The sequence below is a fragment of the Solanum verrucosum genome, unplaced genomic scaffold (assembly GCF_900185275.1).
Source record: "Solanum verrucosum unplaced genomic scaffold, falcon-dt-bn FXZP01000261.1, whole genome shotgun sequence".
NCBI lineage: Eukaryota > Viridiplantae > Streptophyta > Magnoliopsida > Solanales > Solanaceae > Solanum > Solanum verrucosum.
The window spans coordinates 16,311,008-16,329,772 of NW_026019969.1; the positions used below are offsets into that span (position 1 = coordinate 16,311,008).

The following is an 18,765-nucleotide window of genomic DNA, read 5'->3' on the forward strand; positions in this document are numbered from 1 at the left end:
AAAAGAATATGAAAAATCGACCGAACCAATCGAATAGAACCGAACCGATTTATGTTATTTTTCAATAGAATAGTGGACTTTTATTTAAGTATATAACCGTCACGAACAATTGAGATGGTCCTTTTAATTTATGAAAAATACTGAAAAGTTTCCAAACCAAATTAAATTTAATATTTAATAATATGTTATAACATTTTTCAAATATAAATATAACTTAGGTCCTAAGCCTCTGGTGACTGAACGACTTTGGGTCTTTGCTCTTTAATAAATTAGGTTTAAATTAAAAGATACTATAATAAATACTCTATCAAACAATAGACAAAACATATGCAAGCACTCCTATTAAATGTCTAAGATAAAACAATATGACAACAAAGTTTTACATTCTTGACTTCTTATGGAAGAATTAAAGTACTTCTTCAAGAACATATTTGCGAAATAAATATTTTAATAATAGAATATTTTGAGGTGATATTTAAAAGTAAAAAAATTAAAAAATTAACTGAATCGTACCGATACCAAAGAGAAACCAATATGATTGAGATGGTTTTAAAAAAATCTAAAATTTTGGTTATACATTATAAAAAATCTGAAAAAGTAGGATGGTATAATTTTTTGAAAATAACCGACCGAACCGTCCCATTTACACCCCTACGTGGATATTACAACACAAAATATTTTATATGTATATTTATGTTACAACACAAATATACTTATACTAGATACATGAGCCCGTACCAGTACGGGCCCAATATATGTTACTTTATATGTTTCAACTTATGTTGTACATATGAAATCTCAAATTATGTGGTACAAATGAAATTTGGAGAGTTGGTCATATATTCTATATATTTTCTCAATTTATGTGATGCATATGAAATCTCAATTTATATGGTACATATGAAATTTAGAGAGTCGGCCAAATATTCTATATTTTTTTTTAAAAAAAAGTTGTTAATAATTGTGTTGCAATACTTTTTAAGTTATTTTCAAATCATCTATATTACTTTATTTATCCCAATATATGTGGCACAAATAAATTTTGAAGTCAATTATATAATTTTTTAATGTTTTAAGTTGTTAATTATTATGATTTATAGTACCTTCTATATAATTTTTAAATAATATATGATAGAATATTAAGAGTTGAATATCTATTTAGTAATAAACAATGTTGAAATGCCTTTAATTTTAATAGAACTATAAAAAAAACAAAAAAAAACTACAAATACTGAACATTACGGGATCGTACAAAGATGCATAATGCATGGATTACTAATGTATGTATTAGTAAATGCATGGATTAGTTTTTATCAAGTGTTTGGTTCATTGTTTCCCATTTAATCTTATGTTTGGTTTAAAATTCTAGAAAAAGTTTCTTTCCTATAATACCCTTGAGTTATTATGAGATTTTATATTTCATTTAATTTGTCAAGTTAAATACAAAAATATATTAAAAAAATTATTATTAATTTTGAGATGTGATATGCCACCATAGAGATCCTTCATAGCGCAATATGTTTCTATTTTTTGTTGGTCAAATATACCTCAAACTTAACATAGATTTAAGGCTACTTAAATTGTTCAAATACACGAAGCTTATTTTATTAAAAAAATAGTTCAAGTGATCAATCGACGAACCACATTTAAAAAAACCCCGAAAAAATCAACCCAATATAACAAATCAAACATGGAGAATTTTTTTGTGAAATCATCAAATTACATGGAACGAATTTGGAGAATTTAAAGAATATTTATAAATATTCTCATATAAATAAAAAAGAGCATTAAATTACAAAAAAAAAAAAAAAAGGAAAAAAGATTTGGGGATAGTTTAGTCATTTAGAGGTCTTGTCCAATGATTGTTAAACCTTGAATTAGTTATCCCTCCCTTTTCTAGGGATAAAATAAGATATTGTATGAGGTATAACTAATCCATAGATTATGTTAAATAAAATAACCAACCAATATTTTTGTTGGATTAAATTTTAATCCATAGACTATTTTGATTAATACCTCCTACCAAACGGGTCCTATGATGAGACTTGTGGTTCCCGCATAAGTCCTTACATCAGTAACTTTTTTGCCTTTTTAGGCTTTGAAAAGGGCACAATGAGTTTATTGTAAAAAGATGCAAAAGAAAAGGTAAATGAGAGTTTGAAAAATTACTGCAACCAAATATATTATCAATACAAAATGACTTAATTGGAATTAAAGAAAATATTCTTGAATCGCACAATTTCCAAAGCTAATGTACAAACAATACAAGCATAGTAAAAAGTAGAATGATATGATAATTGAGAAAATGACCTCTCAATCTATTATCGAATTTTAAACTATACACCTATTTTTTTTGCAGGAGTCCTAATATCTCCCTGAACTACTTTAAAATAGAATAAATAAAACCTCTTAAGTGTTGAGTTGGCATAGAAAGTGTATGTCGCTCTCTTTAAAATGAAATAAACAACCCCTTAAGTGCTGAGTTGACATAAAAAGTGTATGTCACTCTCTTTGAAAGAGTGAGTTACATATTTTTTTTTAATTTCCATTTTTTTCTTTCTAATTTTCTTTTTTCCTTCTCTTTCTTTCTTCTTATTATCTATACAACTATATTTTTTCACCATCATCATTGTTGAAGCTTTTTCAATAGATGTTTTATCAACAACTAATGCATTTTATAAATAAATAATTTTTCATTAGACTTATTTAGCACATATCTAACAAATTAAAGTTTATTTTTAAAAAATATATATTCATTAATTAATTTTTTTTAAAGTCATGGACTCAAAAGTAACAAAATCAAAGTGAAGTAATTGTATATTTAAAAAATATCTTCAAACTTATTAAAAAAGACTAAAACAAAACAATTTCTTCTACATTTTTAAAAAATGATCCTACATGTTCTCCTAAAACACATGAAGAATCAAAATCACAAATTCAAATTATAAATTAATCATGAAAATTTTAGAGGGGAAAGAATAAAGAATGGGGAAGAGAAAAGGTGACTTGAATTTTCGTTTTTATAAATTGTTAGAGATATAGAAATTTATTGAGGTAAAAAATGATGTTTATTATAGTTAGGGTTGAAAAAATGATTGGGGAAGAAAGGAAGATGAAGGAGGAGTACTTTTTTTTTTATTTTTTATTAAATGGTGAGATACACGTGTCAAGTGCGTGTATTTCATCACAAGACACATGCCTGATAATGACATTTCAGGGAGGGAATAATTCCACTTTAAAATAGCTCAGGGGGTAATATGATCCCTGTGAAATATAAGTGTGTAGTTGAAAATCAGATAATAGATTGGGGGGTCATTTGACCATTTTCTATGTGATAATTATTAAATTGTCCTTAAATGAAATGTTAAAGGTTAGAAGCACACATGTCGTTCAATGGGTGGGTGCTTCTAGCCAGTTATATATATATATATTCTATATATAATAAGGTACAATGCAAAGATTTTTCTAGTATTTAGTTGCATTGTAACTATCTTGTTAGCTTTCAATCAAAATGAGTACTTCTTTTAAATAATAAATATGTCATTGTATGAGCTATTTATTACTTATTCATTTGGAATTTGTTAATCTGATTTTGATCTGACACATAGTTTACGAAAGTAAATTAGATTTTGAGAAAAAATATTAAGTGGTACTTGAAGTTGTCCCAGATTTTCAAAAAGACACCTTAACTTTGTGTGCGTCCTATTACCCCACAAAACATTCAAACTCACAATAAATACACATTTTTTACACAATATTTCCACTTTGGACAAAAATATCCTTTGAATGTGCAATTTCTTAAAAACAAAAAGTGGGACCCATTATTGATGTATTGAAGGATGCTTTGGTAATTTCCTATGATGAATTCATTTTGTTTGTTTCTTTTAAATTTATTTTACTATATTAAATAATTGTATAAAATATTATAAATCACGATAATTAATTACTTAATTATTTAAAAGATATAAAAATATATAAAAGATCTGATTGGCTCTTCAAATTTTACCGGTGACACATAAATTAGGACAAATGAAATAATATATATTATTTGAAAATTTCTTAGAAAGTACTATAAATTACAGTAATTAACAGCTAGAAATATTTCAAAGACAAAAAAAATTGATTGAATCTCAAATTTTTTTTAGTACTACATAAATTGAGAAAGAAGAAATGACCTCTATTATTTGAAAATGACGTAAAAGTATTACAAATTATACAATAAGAATTAACAATTTAAAATTTTAAATGACTTTAAAGCTTTTATACATATTCTATTTCCACTTTGGACAAAAATATCCTCCCAAAATGCATATTTTTTTAAATAAAAAGTGGGACCATTATTGATGTATTGAAGAATGCTTTGGTAATTTTCCTATGATGAATTCGTTTTGTTTGTTGTTTCATTTTTAAAAAATAATTGTATAAAATATTATAAATCACAATAATTATTTACTTAAATATTCAAAAGATATAAAAATATGTAAAAGATCTGATTAACTCTTCAAATTTTATCGGTGACACATAAATTGGACAAATTAAATAATATATATTATTTAAAAATTACTTAGAAAGTACAATAATTTACAGTAATTAACAATAGAATATTTTGAAGACAAAAAAAGAAGAAGATTGAATCTCAAAATTTTATTAGTACCACATAAATTGAGAAAGAAGAAATAACCTTTATTATTTGAAAATTGCGTAAAAGATATTACAAATCATACAACAATAATTAGCAATTTAGAATGTTAAAAGACATAAATTTGTTTTTACCATAGTTAACAATAATTAAAAATTTAAACCATTTTAAATAATATTAAAGTTTGATTATTAACTCTTTAATTTTGTCTTTGTCACATAAATTGAAACAAAAAATGATACATATTGGGCCCGTGCTAGCACGGGCTCCGATGTCTAGTATATATATATATATATATTAGAAATGAATATCCATTTTACAACACAAAGAAAAGACTCTAAAATCTATCTATATATAATAGGAGAAGAAAAAACGAGACATATCAGCGCCACAAAATTTTAAAATTTTAAAATTTTAAATAATAAATAATTAAATATTATATAACTAATTAAATATTATAAATTCAAAATTTCAAATAAAAATAGACACATGCCAATACACAAATAATGGAAACTGTCAACATTTTTTAAAACACATTTTATATTTTTTAAATCCAATTTATAAATAAGTAAAAAAATAATTTATTTTTCAAAAAAAAGTTGAAAATTTACTTACATTATAAATATTTAAGATAATGCTAAAAAAGTTGATTTTTTAAAATAAATAAATTTAATTTAAAAAATAATTTTAAATCAATTCTAAAAATTAGGGAATAACTGTATTTATTATTAAAATTTAAAAAGATTAAAAAAAAAACAAATTTTACACTTGCAGAATTACAATTTCAAAAACAAATTTATCTTTATTTTAAAAAGAACATTTATCCAATTAAATAGGGAGTTTTAAAACTCCTTTGCAATGTTGCTAAAAATTAGGATTAAATAACTATTAACCAAGTCATTTCAAAATTTTAATTTCAAGCAGTCGACTAAATAAATAAGTTACGGTCACTTTAAAATTTCATTAACTTAAAACTTCTCCCATGCAATTGTTGAAAGGAATTTACTCTCCGGTAAACAAAGAACTCCTAAACTTCATTTTGTCAAGGTAAGTTGTCATATATCTTTAGATTATATTTTTGTTCATCAAAACTAAATAGTAACTAACCTTATTTGTTTGTGGTTTTACTTTTGTAAAATGAATTGTATATAGGTAAGTGCATATTACAACGGAATAATGATATGCGAGTGAAAAATAAAGAATTACGTGTGAAGAATGTCATAATTAAAACCTTGATGAATGTTATTGTACATTGTGAGAACGAGATGGTCTACGACACTCATATATTTTTTTCTTTTTTTCTTTCCTCTAAAGACAATAAAAAATATTTTTCTGTTTCTTTGTATCTATATTTCTAAGAGTAATATTTCTTTTGTTTTTTTGCATGTGTTTTTTTAAAATAATTGCTTACAGAGAATTTTGTTGCTTATTTTAAAAAATACTAATGGAAAAGGGCCTAAAATACCCTTGAAGTATTGAAAATGGTACACAACTATCTCTCATCCACCTATTGACTCCAAAATGCCCTCCCCATTCACCTATTGGCTCACAAATACCCCCGTCATCCACCTTTGGGTCCAATTTTAGCCACTTCATTAATGAAGCACCATTTAAAATAATTAAATAATTCTTTTAATTATGTGGACTCAACCATTGGTTGCAATTTAATTATTTAATATAATTTTAAACCCACCCATTACCCACCCATTTTTAACTAAACTCGCCCCAATACTTATTAAACCCGCCCGACCAATACAAATTGAACCCAACTAATTAAAATAACCCTTGAAATTCCTGTGTACATCTTGAACAAAGACCAAGGGAAAAAGGCAAGTAACAACTTGAAATTCCTGTGTACATCATTTTTGCTTCGCTATCCTGTTTACCTTAGTTTTGGTACTTCTATTTTGGAGTGATTGGTCGTTTTTTACTTCAGAAGATAAGTGATATTATTGTTGGGACTTAATTTCTTTGAAATACCCTTTTTTTAGTTTGTATAGGCAAGTAATTCTACCATTTTTTCAGTACTGGAACTTCATTCATTGAACATATCAATAAGCTTTGCATGTCTTCTTCTCATATTCCTATTTTAATTAGTTGGGTTCTTTTTGTATTGGGTCGGACGGGTTTAATAAGTATTGGGGCGGGTTTAGTTTAAAATGGGTGGATTTAAAATTATATTAAATAATTAAATTGCAACCAATGGTTCAGCACCACGTAAGAAAAAGGATTATTTAATTATTTTAAATGGTAGTCCGTTAATGAAATGGCAATAATTGGACCCAAAGGTGGATGGGGAGGGTATTTGTGAGCCAATAGGTGGATGGGGAGGGTATTTTGGAGCCAATAGGTGGATGAGGGGTAGTTGTGTACCATTTTCAATACTTCGAGGATATTCTAGGCCCTTTTCTGTTAAAAAAATAAACCTATAATCTATAAAGTGCACAAAGAGTTTTTATTGCTTTTTAAAAAAAATTTAAAAGGGATTTATAATCTAAATTATTATAAAGATAAGAAAAAACATGTTAGTAAACCTCATCCAATAGATTTTTTTTTTTAAAGTAATTGTTTGCCTTTTTTTTTTTTAATTCTGCTAAAATATAGGAACTACAAATTTATGTTTAGCAGCATTAACAAAAAAAAAGCCAAACAATTACTTTAAAAAAAATATTTGAAAAGTATTTCATATTTGATCAAGAAAAAATAATTATATAATTAATAGTATCCTAGAAAATACACATGCCAATACACAAATAATGCAAGCTGTCAACAATTTTTAAAACATATATTTTTTTTTAAATCCAAGTTATAAATAAGTAAAAAAAAATATAATTTTTTTTTAAAATTTGAAAATTTACTGTCATGATAAATATTTAAGATAATGCAAAAAAGATTGATTTTTTTAAATAAATAAAATAATTTTAAAAAATAATTTTAAATCAATTCTAAAAATTAATAAATAATTGTATTTATTATTTGTTGACACCCAATTTTGACCCTTCATGATAGAAATTAACTTTCGAGTTTCTTTAATTTCAAACGATTTGAAGTAATTAATTTATAAAAAATCAAAATATTTTTTCAAACTTTTAAAAGTTATTTTAGCTATTTTATAGCATTTTAAGTAGTAAATAGATTTTATTAATTGCGTATATAATTAAGAATTTTTCATAAACATTTGAAAATCATCTCAAAAAGATTTTAATTTTAGTAAGTATTTTATTAAATTAGTTTAGTTTAAATTATGGCTATAATTTTGAATCATTAGTTTACAATTAAGTTTAATTATTTTATTTCGTTGATATTAAGAAACTCGTAAATTAATTATATTGATTAGTCTCATCTAAGTTTTTAGCCAAATTCACTAATTAACTCAATTTGACTAAGTCCTTAATTCAATGGCTAATTTCGCAATTCATTTAGCCACTTTTCATACAAATCTGTGAACCCTCTTTTCAGCCCAATATCTTTCCAATTGACCCAGCCCAAAGCTCAAGTCCAATAGCAATATACAGCAATACAAACAAATTACCAAAGACCCATACAATTCAGCAGCCCATTCAAAAAAAAAAACCGACAGCAACAGCGATACCAACGACGCATTCACGGTAACAACAACAGAGAAGCGCGTCTTCACAGAAAATACATAGCAGCGACGACATCAAGCAAACGGAGACAGACGGAAAGTAGAAATTCCAACGGCTCCAAGCAGAGGATGCGTCGTCTTCTTCACCCTGTACGATGGTACTGTTTCAGCAACGAAAAACATCTGCAACTGCCGCGTTTTCATCCCTGCCGCGCGGGATTGAAGCCACGTCGAGCTGTGAGTACAATGAATCGATCCTAGGCGTCCACCTCGTCCTCCTCCCGTTCGAATTTGTTGAAATTGGGTATCAAACGGGCATCTTCTGGTAAGGGTGACCGATTTTTCAAAATTTGAATGCCAATTTTCCCTTGCTCTTATCCGAAACTGCCCTCATCTTTTCCCCCCAAAAAATCCTAAAATCCCTTATATAAGCCTCCTTCTTATTCATTGTTAGGGGGGCATTTTTCTAACGGATAGACAGAGAGCAACAATAGTAGGAAATAACTATAAAAATACCTACAAAATACAAAGAAGACAATTAGTTTCGAGTTCGAATTTCACTCTGTTATCTCGTTTGTCATCCTCTCGGTCCATCCGAATCCGTTGGTGGTGGTGTAAGTCTCTGCCAAATCGTCGTCCAGTTCGCTGCTCGGAAATAGGTAAATTCTTTTTTATCCCAGCTCTTCTTTGTTCTCTATTTATGTGTCCTTAGCTTCGCTTTAGTTTTCACATGTTAGACTTTGGTTTGGCATTTTAGTAGCTAATAATGCTTTCCTTGTTCTTACTGTTAATATTTTGTTAGCTCCTTTGGTGTTCTGTTTGTGTTGCTCATATGAGATTAGTTCTAAAGGTTATTGTTTACTTTGGTTTTAGTCCTTGCATTTGTTCTTGTAAACAATAAGCATCTGGATTCGTGTTTACACATTTTATTCATAGAAGTGTCAAATATATTAGTTCAGGTTCTCTGTTAAGAGTTGTTTTGAAAGTTATATTTTTTCTAGTGTTTCCTTTGGTCTGATGGTTCTGTCTATTGCTCATGTTCTTCATAGTTGGTATTTGTTCAAGTTTTAATTTGATAGTAACCTATTTTGGTATATTTTCAAGTCCATAACAGTAATTGTTGTTTCAAAATGAATTCTAAGTCTATGAATCTTTCTTAGTTTCACTTCAAAATATGCCTTTGTTTTGTTTAGATCTAATCTTATTCTCGGTGGTTGTGTCCTAACTTGTTTTTCTTTCCTTAATGCTCGCTGTCTCTCTTGTTCGTTTGAGTTTCAACTCCTCTTTCTATCTACTTTGATTTTAATGTTGAACATGTTCTTCGGGGCTAACAATTTAAGACTCGGAATGATCTAGTGTTGTTTGGTAATATTTTGGTCTATCTAGTCTTGTATCTTGCAGTAATTCGCATCTTATGATTGAAATCGCGAAATGTTGTTTTCATTAGATTCAAATCTACCTTGGTTACTTCTTCTTATTCTTTCTTTCTTTGTATGTTAAATCGAAGAGATTCAATGATCAATACTGTCTTATTTTTTATTATCACTTCTAAGACGAAGTCAAGCCTTGTAGTAATTTTCCAGAAAAAGAAAAAAGGGCTACTGTTCATATTTTGAGAACTAAAGTAGTTTATACTGACTCATAGCTATTTTCCTGTGTGTTGGATAAATCAGCCTGAATATGAGTTTGTTCGTTTATTTTCTCTCTTTCTCGTGTATTAGTTTATACCTGCCAATGTGTTTCTAAACCTTGATTAAGAGAAAGATTAGCTTTCTATGTGTTCACATCCATGTGTGATAGTGTCACTATTTTATTTTAGGGTGAACCCATCGGCAGCCCCTTTTGTTTATTTTGAACACTTTAAGTAGGAGTTCGTTGTGTCATTTTGACACTTTTCGCTGACATGGCATAATGAGTGTATAACACTCACTACCAGCGCGTCAGAGCTTTATTTAGCCTTTTTTTTATTTCTTTTTTGTCTTGTCCTATTTTCAACTACCATTTTCATAAATTTAAACTCCTTCCATGGTGAAAAGTGTTGACATAAATTTTAGAGTTAAATATATATCTCACCGATTTAAATTTAATAGTCAAATTAGTTTATTATTTGTTTTTAAATCAGGACTCGTTTAAATTATGTGGTTCAAAATCATGATTGAAATTAATACAAACAATTTTGTTGTTGGTAGTTTCACCCTTAGATTCCTGTTAGATCTAATTCTCTCAAAAATTCCTTTTTATCTCTTTCTTAGATTCCATTCTGTATTTTATGCTCTAATTAGTCTCTAACTCTCCATGGGAAATGGCACCTGCACTTAAGTTTCCAATGATGATATTGAAGATAAATTTCTTCATTTTGTTTGGTCCTAATTTCCTCAATTTTCTATTTTTACTCCACTACAGATATAGAATAGGAATTATTTTTCACTCAAATCATTCAAATTCCATCGAATACTTATTTTATAGGGAAGAGGATTTAATATATTTTGAATCTTTAAAGAATAGAGAAAGCTCGGATATGGCGGAGAAGACGAATAGGGTAGGGGTGGATTTGATTTTCGTGGAGAAGACGATTGGTGTTGGCGGGCAGGGGGAGGGGGATAGGGGTCAGGGGTGGTTTGGTATTTTGCAAAACACTTCTTTTTAGAAGTGATTTAAGTTTTCCTTTTGTAATTATTTGGGGAAAATGCCACGTGTCATCAATTCACTTGTTATCTTTTTGGTTAGACCAAAATTCATTGTTTAAGAATTATTTTGGGGGAAAATGACAAATGTCCTTATTTTATTGGACACTTTACAGGTCACTTGCGAGTGTAACGCATACACATTATATATTTTTGCTTATTGAAAAAATAGTGTCAAAATGACATAACGAAACCCTATATGAGGTGTCTAAAGTGAATATCCTTCAATTGAGGTGTCTAAGTGAAAGATTGTGCCAAGTTTAGGGGGCCAGCGATGGGTTTGGCCTTTATTTTATTTTATGCCATTTCGTATTAGATTTTGTCCATTGCTAAAAAATGTTGCATGATTTCCTTTCCTCCAAAATGTTAAATTTCAATTTCTGTGCTCCTCCTCTTTTTATTTTATTTCTTACGTTGGTTTAATCACTACGAGCTCTTGAAGCATTTTCCTTAAATATTTTTGTATGTTGATTAGAACATTAATCTCTTTTCTTTCTTTCCTTGCACATGTGACATTCATTTGAGTCCAATGGACTCCCCCTTCTTGCATACTCCTCTCTTTTGAGTCAATCTCGTCCGAGATGTGAAAGGGAAGCTAATATTAATGAGTTAAAATCCAAACCACTTGCAGCAGCTCAATAGCTGAGTTACAACACTCCCAAAAGCTGAAAATTGGCAAATTTCGACTTAAAAGAGTCCAATTTAACCGAAGCAGTAGCAGCAGTCCCCAAAGGGACTAAAATTGAGTATTATTAGACTTTAACAAGTCCAATTTACATAGTAACGCCAGCAGCCGCTAAGCAAGAAGCAGAAATTGGGTTAAAAACCCAAAATTGATGAAGCAACAGATCGGCAATATAGTCCCAAAAAGGACTTGATATGGGCTGAAAATCCAGCCGATTTATTTATGGAAAAATCACCCCATATACACATTTAAGAGTCAATATTACAAGTTTTAAATCTACTTTTAAAAAATTCTTGCTTATAACAGTTTAATTACGGGTTATAACATATCACTAATTATTTATAAATTAATTAAATTTTACTTTATTAAATAAGTAATTTTTTATAATTTTATATTATTATTAAATTATTTAAATAAAGAATACCCCATAATTATCTCTTACACAATTATAGGGATTTTACATTGATTACACTTCTTTATTTAATGTTATACTCATAACCTCCCATTAGTCAATTCCACCACCCTTCCCCCACACATATCCAACTATACACGCTATCACCCCACTTTCACCTTCTTCTCTCCCATTTTTCTCACCAGCCAACTACACCAACATTCAATCTTTCGTCCAATTTTTTTTCCAACAACATTATGTCTAAGAAACCCATTGAAAAGCTTCAAAAGAGTCCCAGATTGGGTGAAGGAACATCTAATGATGATGTTCATGTTTCAAATTTTAATATATTAACTCAAACCCCCCCCCCCCCCTTCCCCCGCCTAAAATTGTTGAAAATCCGGCGAATATTCAAAATCCGACGACGGATGGTTCATCTAAGTTGAAGGAGCGACAAAGAGAGAAAAAATGAAGAAAAAAAAAGGTCACCCCTGCAAATCAAAAGGGGAAGAAGAAGAAGGGGAAAATTGTTGAAACCTTTTCTGATTCCAATTTTGATTTTGTTACTGAAATCAAAAAGAAAAAAAAGAAAAAAAAAACAAATGTAGAAGTTGGAGCATCTTCAAAACCATCAACAAGAAGAACAACAAAAAGTTATTTTTTTTTAAACTTTTGGACTATTTTTTTGTGTTTAAATATTTGATGATATATAATATCATATGTTTTCTTCCAGGCAGATACCATTTACATATGAATTACTGATTGCCTATTACAATTTCAAGATACTATTTTGAAAATATCAGTGTGTTTCCAAACTGTACATTTATTGGATGGAATCTGTATGAAATCTGATTAATATGTGTATGACTACGCTTAAATGTTTTGATTTTGAAAATTTTATGAATTGTGATATAATAATGGTATGCAAATGGTATGAATTACGTTTTAACATTGGTGTGATTGTCTATTTATTGTGTTTATGGTATAAATTATTAAATTGGTATGGAAATGGTATGATTTGTCAAACTACTGATTTTTTCTAAAAAAAATCACATTATGCTTACTTTATATTCTAAACATGTTTTTGGATGAAATGTGTATGAAATCTGATTAATACGTGTATGCCTATGAGTTTAATATTTTATTGTTGGATATTGTATGAATTGCGATATAATATTGATATACAAATGGTATAAATTGTGTGATTATATGAATTTATCAATTTTTATACATGTTGTTTAGATAAAACGTGTATGAAATTTTGATTAATATGTGTATGACACTAACTGAAGTTAGTGTGGGAATGAAACACTAAATGCAATTTGTTTTAAATTTATTTATAGTAGGACACCAGTTGAAAACCAAATTAATATTCATGTAAACTTACATTAAATTAAATACTCAAGATACCATAATTACCTTTTATAATTATCACTAATATTTACACTATCTTATGTATTAAGTTGGAATAAATTTTATTTTTAACAGTATGCAATCTATATGATTAATGAATGAACAATGTATAAAGAATGAATGGTATATTAAACACTAAGTTAATAATGCACTTCAAACCAATTATGTTTCATATCAAAACAAAACATTAATCTAAACGACATAATAAAATAAAAATTATATATAATCTAAACAAATAAACAGTCATTAGTTTTGCACGGGATAATTTGAACATGCTTCATGTTGTGGCCAACTTGACAACATCTACTGCAAGTAACTTTGGACCTTTTGAATTTCACATCAGCAACCCTCTTTCATATATAATTCATTTCATTTGAAAATCATCATAATTCTCTGTTTCATTAAAAAAAATAACAATTAGTCTAACATTATACAAATCAATTAGAAATATGTTAAATAATATTAACTTTTCATTCCAAAGACAATACAAATTTCATCCATAAAAATCATTATAATAACAACAAAATTATACACACTCGTCATTATTTTTTCATACAAATATCATTCAGACAGTACATTACAAAACAAATTTCATACAAAACATAATATTTCACATTTAATACTCACTTAATACACATTTCATACAACAATCATCATTGATACCAAATTTATACATTTTCATACTCATTTAATATACATTTCATACAAAACGATTATTCATTCAAACTATATACATTTCTCGTCCCAAATAATTAATTATTGTCATCAACTTTATACAGAAATAACAAAACTAATATAAACTCAACAATTTCACATTTAATACCAATTTAAAACACTTGTAATACACTTCGTCAAGAATTCCAATTTTTTTTTTACATATTTCTTAACACACTTTTCATACATAATTCATTCGACTTATACTATCAAATTCATTATCAAATAAAATAAATTTTCATAAATTCGTCAACATTATAATTAAATTATTTTTACAGAATAATTAGCACACTTTCATACAAATTTCATTTAATTTATTCTATCAAATTTATTCATAAAATCACATTAAATTTATAATTTCACAAAACAACAACCGTATACAAAATAAACAAATAAACAAAAAAAACACTAAATTTTTTATATTTCACAACAGTAAACATAATATGATATCAACAGTTAACAAAATATGACTCCACCTTCAATTAATCGACAGTTTGATCATTTTTGTTTCATTTCGCTATTATTCTAAAACAAACGTTAAACAATAATAAATACTAACCTGAAGGATCCCATCTTTTACCATGTTTGATTAAAACTGATACGTAGTTGTCCATCACAACAAAATCAAGTATTTTCAAAGATGAAAAAAACTTCAATTACACGAATGTGAATTTTTTTTTTGTTGAAAATTGAAGAGAGAAATGTTGAATTTTTTTTTGTTGCAAATTGAAGAGAGAGAAACGTTGAAAAAGAAGAAGATAAATTCTGATTTTTTATTTGATTTTAACTGATTTGAGTGAATTAAGGATACTAAATAATCTTAATTAGTTTAAATCCCTTAATTCGCGCTATTTATTAATTATCTACAAAAAAAATGATATGATCTGATTTTTTAGTTTATCTTAACTGATTTTGAGTGAATTAAGGATAAACAATATTGTTAATTTGTTTGAATCCCTTATTTCATGCTAATCATTAATTATCTATAATAAATTCAAATTAAATTACAGGCCATACTTTCAGTTTTTTACTTTATTATCTCTAATTTCGTTTTTTTTTAAATTTTCGTTTATCTTTTCTTTTTCTTTTTTAACTTTTTTTCGAATAAATAAAAATATTTTTTTTTACTTGTGAATTTGTTATAACCTGAAATTTTTAATGTTATAGCTTGAAAGTCTAAATCTGTTGTTATAGCCTGAAAATAGTACTATAATATATGACATATATGAAATTTACACTTTATTTATTGTCTTGTCTATATTTTCTTATTATTGTCATTGATGCCAACTTCTGTTAACTTTTTCATTAACTTAGATGAATCCTTTGGAGGTTTTTAATGGCTCTCCTATCTCGTAATTTGTTTATTTAAGCATTCAAATTTTTAAAATCTCTTTTAAGTTGGGCAATCTAAGCTTCAAGACTAACTTGAGAATTATTCATATTCTTTCATAGTTAGTATTAACTTTCAAATCCATGCCTAAGTGATTGTGTTGATTATTCGACTCAAACACTTGAATATGATAAAATTGTTAAGTTTCTTAAAATAAATTAGTTGTCTTTTAATTTAACTTAGGACTTTGTATGCGTGACTTAAGGATCTTTAATATCCTTTCATAGTTGTTAAACAAGGTCCTTTAATCCATGTTTATGAGTTAGAATTAATTGTATGATTCAAAACATGACTATGGATAAAAGTTTTAAGTTAGGATTATTCTTGGGATTTTTAGAAGTATCAAGAGATTTTTATCTAAGTTTCAAATGAGATTTTTATAAGTAACCATTTTTTACAAAGTTAGCCAAATTTTTATATCCGTCGGTCAACTGCGTGTTAGTGGATTCTCTAAAATGCCTAAATCCTTCCTTAGAGAATTAATTGAATCCTTACCCAAACTCTGGTTTTATTAAAATATTTTCCTTTCAAAAACCGATTTTTTAAATGGTTTTCTTAATTTTTCCCTAAAAAATTAAGTGGCGACTTCCAAATTATAATTTTTCCAAAACTTAACAAAATTGCCAAAGTTGCGAAAATGGTTTCGAAACCCTAGTTTTCTAAATCAGGTCGTAACATTATTAAAATTTAAAACACTTAAAAAATATTGGAGTTCGATTTTATTTTTTTAAAAAGCTAGGATTTACAAAATTTTCATTATCTATTTATTTTGTTTTAAGAACACAAAACATTTTTAATACGAAATGTGTTAACTATGTTTCCAAAACTTCTAAATTCGATATTTTAAAAATAATAATTCACTATTATTTTAAATAAATAGATTGCTGCATTTATATATAAAATGTTTAATATTTTATATATAATAAGAAGAATAATTCATTTATATATAAAATCCTTGATGAGAAAAACTAATTAAAATTATATGTATTTTGCACCAAAGAAATATAGTAGTAATTAATATAATCTAAGCGGTAGTCTCTATGTCTATATATTAGATCTATCTAATTTTTAAATTTTAAAAATGTCATAAGACAAAGAAGTTAAAAATTGCAAACACTAAAAAAAAAAGTATGGACATAAAATTTGCAAACAGTAAAAAAACAACAACAAATTTTACGCTTGCAAAATTACAATTTTGAAAAACAAAATTAATCTTTATTTTAAAAAGAACATTTATTCAATTAAATACGGAGTTTTAAAACTTCTTTGCCACGTTGCTAAAAATTAGGATTGGATAACTATTAACCAATTCATTTTGAATTTTAAATTTAGTTTTTAAGCAGTCAACTAAATAAATAAGTTAAGGATGCATTGATTATTTTAAAATTATATAAAGTCCTAAATTAAATATAACTGATTACTTTAAAATTTTATTAACTTTAAACTTCTCCCTTGCAATTGTTGAAAGGAATTTACTCTCCATTAGGCAAAGAACTCCTCAACTTCATTTTGTCAAGGTAAGTTGTCATCTATTTTTAGATTTTTTTGTTCATCAAAACTGAATAGTAACTAGCCTTATTTGTTTGTGGTTTTACTTTTGTAAAATGAATTGTATATAGGTGCATATTACAATGGAATGATGATAATCAGTGCTTTGACAGTTGTGAAGAAACAAAGAAAAACATACGCAAGTGAAAAATAAAAAATTATGTGTGAAGAATGTCACAATTGAAATCTTGATGAATATTATTGTGCATTGTGAGAATGAGATGATCTACGACGTTAAAATATTTTTACTTTTTTTTATTCCTCTAAACACAATAAAAAATAAATTTTTATTTCTTTGTAGCTATATTTCTAAGATTAGTAATTCTTTTTTTTTTTGCATGTGTATTTTTTAAGTAATTGCTTACAAAGAATTTTTATTGCTTAAATATTTTTTTAAATAAACCTATAATCTATAAAGTGCACAGAGAGTTTTTAATGCTTTAAAAAAGAAATCAAAAGGATCTATAATCTAAATTATTATAAAGATAAGAAAAAACATTAGTAAACCTCATCAAATAGATTTTTTTTAAAAATAATTAATGTTTGCCCTTTTTTTTTTTTTTTTTTTGGTAATGCTGCTATAGGAACTACAAATTTATGTTTAGAGTTACAATAGATTTAAAACACAAATAAATTTAGGGTTGTATAGCGAGAGGAACAAGAAATATTGGAATATTGTTATTTTTGTTTTTGCTAATTATATTATAATTTTACATAAATTTAATACAATTTTTATTTTTGATTTTGAATAAAACATATACAAAAAATATATCAACATGCCATTTAATCTCATGATATCAAATATTTTATATGAAATGTTAGAATTAATAAATCATTAACATAATTTTTTATTCAAAAGACATAAAAAGAATAAAGTACAAATACATAAAAATATTTTAAAAGTATTTCATATTTGATCAAGAAAAAATAATTATAAAATTATTAGTATCCTTAAAAAATTTCAACATAATATATTATAAAACTAAAGCGTAGTTGATACATCTATATATATAATATTTTAAAATGAATATATGTATTAATAATATTAATTTAATGTGCTCTAATAAATCAGTTAATGATTTGTATATTATTATTATTATAAATTAAATATATTATTATGTGTATAATACATTTTATTAGTTATTTTAATTATGAAATTAATATATTTTAAATCATCCGCGCAACGCGCGAGCGCAGTTAAACTATGTAGTTAATTCCGCCGGCAAAATTTATGATCGGGTTTGGAGCCTTACAGACGGACTGGGCCGGGCCAATTAGTCGGGTTAAAGGTTGACGAGACCCAAAAAGGCAGTGCACAAGGATTCGTACTCCCAAACGTCTCGAAAGCGTTATCCTGACATTGAATTGAAGATTGAACAGAAAGCTTGAAATCTGTCTTTTGGCGGCTGTATCGAAGTTAAGCGAAGAATGGCGACGGTGGCGGCGGCGCCGTGGTTTAGAGCAAGGTTGATCCCGGAGTTAAAGAATCGCCAGTCACTACTATATTGTCGCAACGGCCACCGCAGGTACCGGCAAAGTCTCTGTTTCCGGAGAAGAAGTTTCTCAATTTATGCTTCAGCAAGAGATGAAGGGGAAGTCCGAGTTCGTTTTGCGCCGTCTCCTACTGGTAATCTCCATGTGGGAGGCGCTAGAACTGCACTCTTTAACTACTTATATGCGCGGTCCGTCCCGGTTCTTTGTCTTGTCATCCAATT

At 27.2% G+C, this 18,765-nt stretch overlaps 1 protein-coding gene across 1 annotated transcript in view; it reads left to right on the forward strand.

Moving 5' to 3' along the window:
* The first annotated feature begins 18,353 nt into the window (after nucleotides 1-18,353).
* The window catches only part of LOC125815141 (glutamate--tRNA ligase, chloroplastic/mitochondrial), a 28,472-nt gene continuing 28,060 nt past the window's right edge, over nucleotides 18,354-18,765 (forward strand). The window contains exon 1 of the mRNA XM_049494544.1: nucleotides 18,354-18,732. Coding sequence (XP_049350501.1) covers nucleotides 18,479-18,732 — 254 coding nt within the window. The 5' untranslated portion in view covers nucleotides 18,354-18,478. The remainder of the gene's footprint in view (nucleotides 18,733-18,765) is intronic.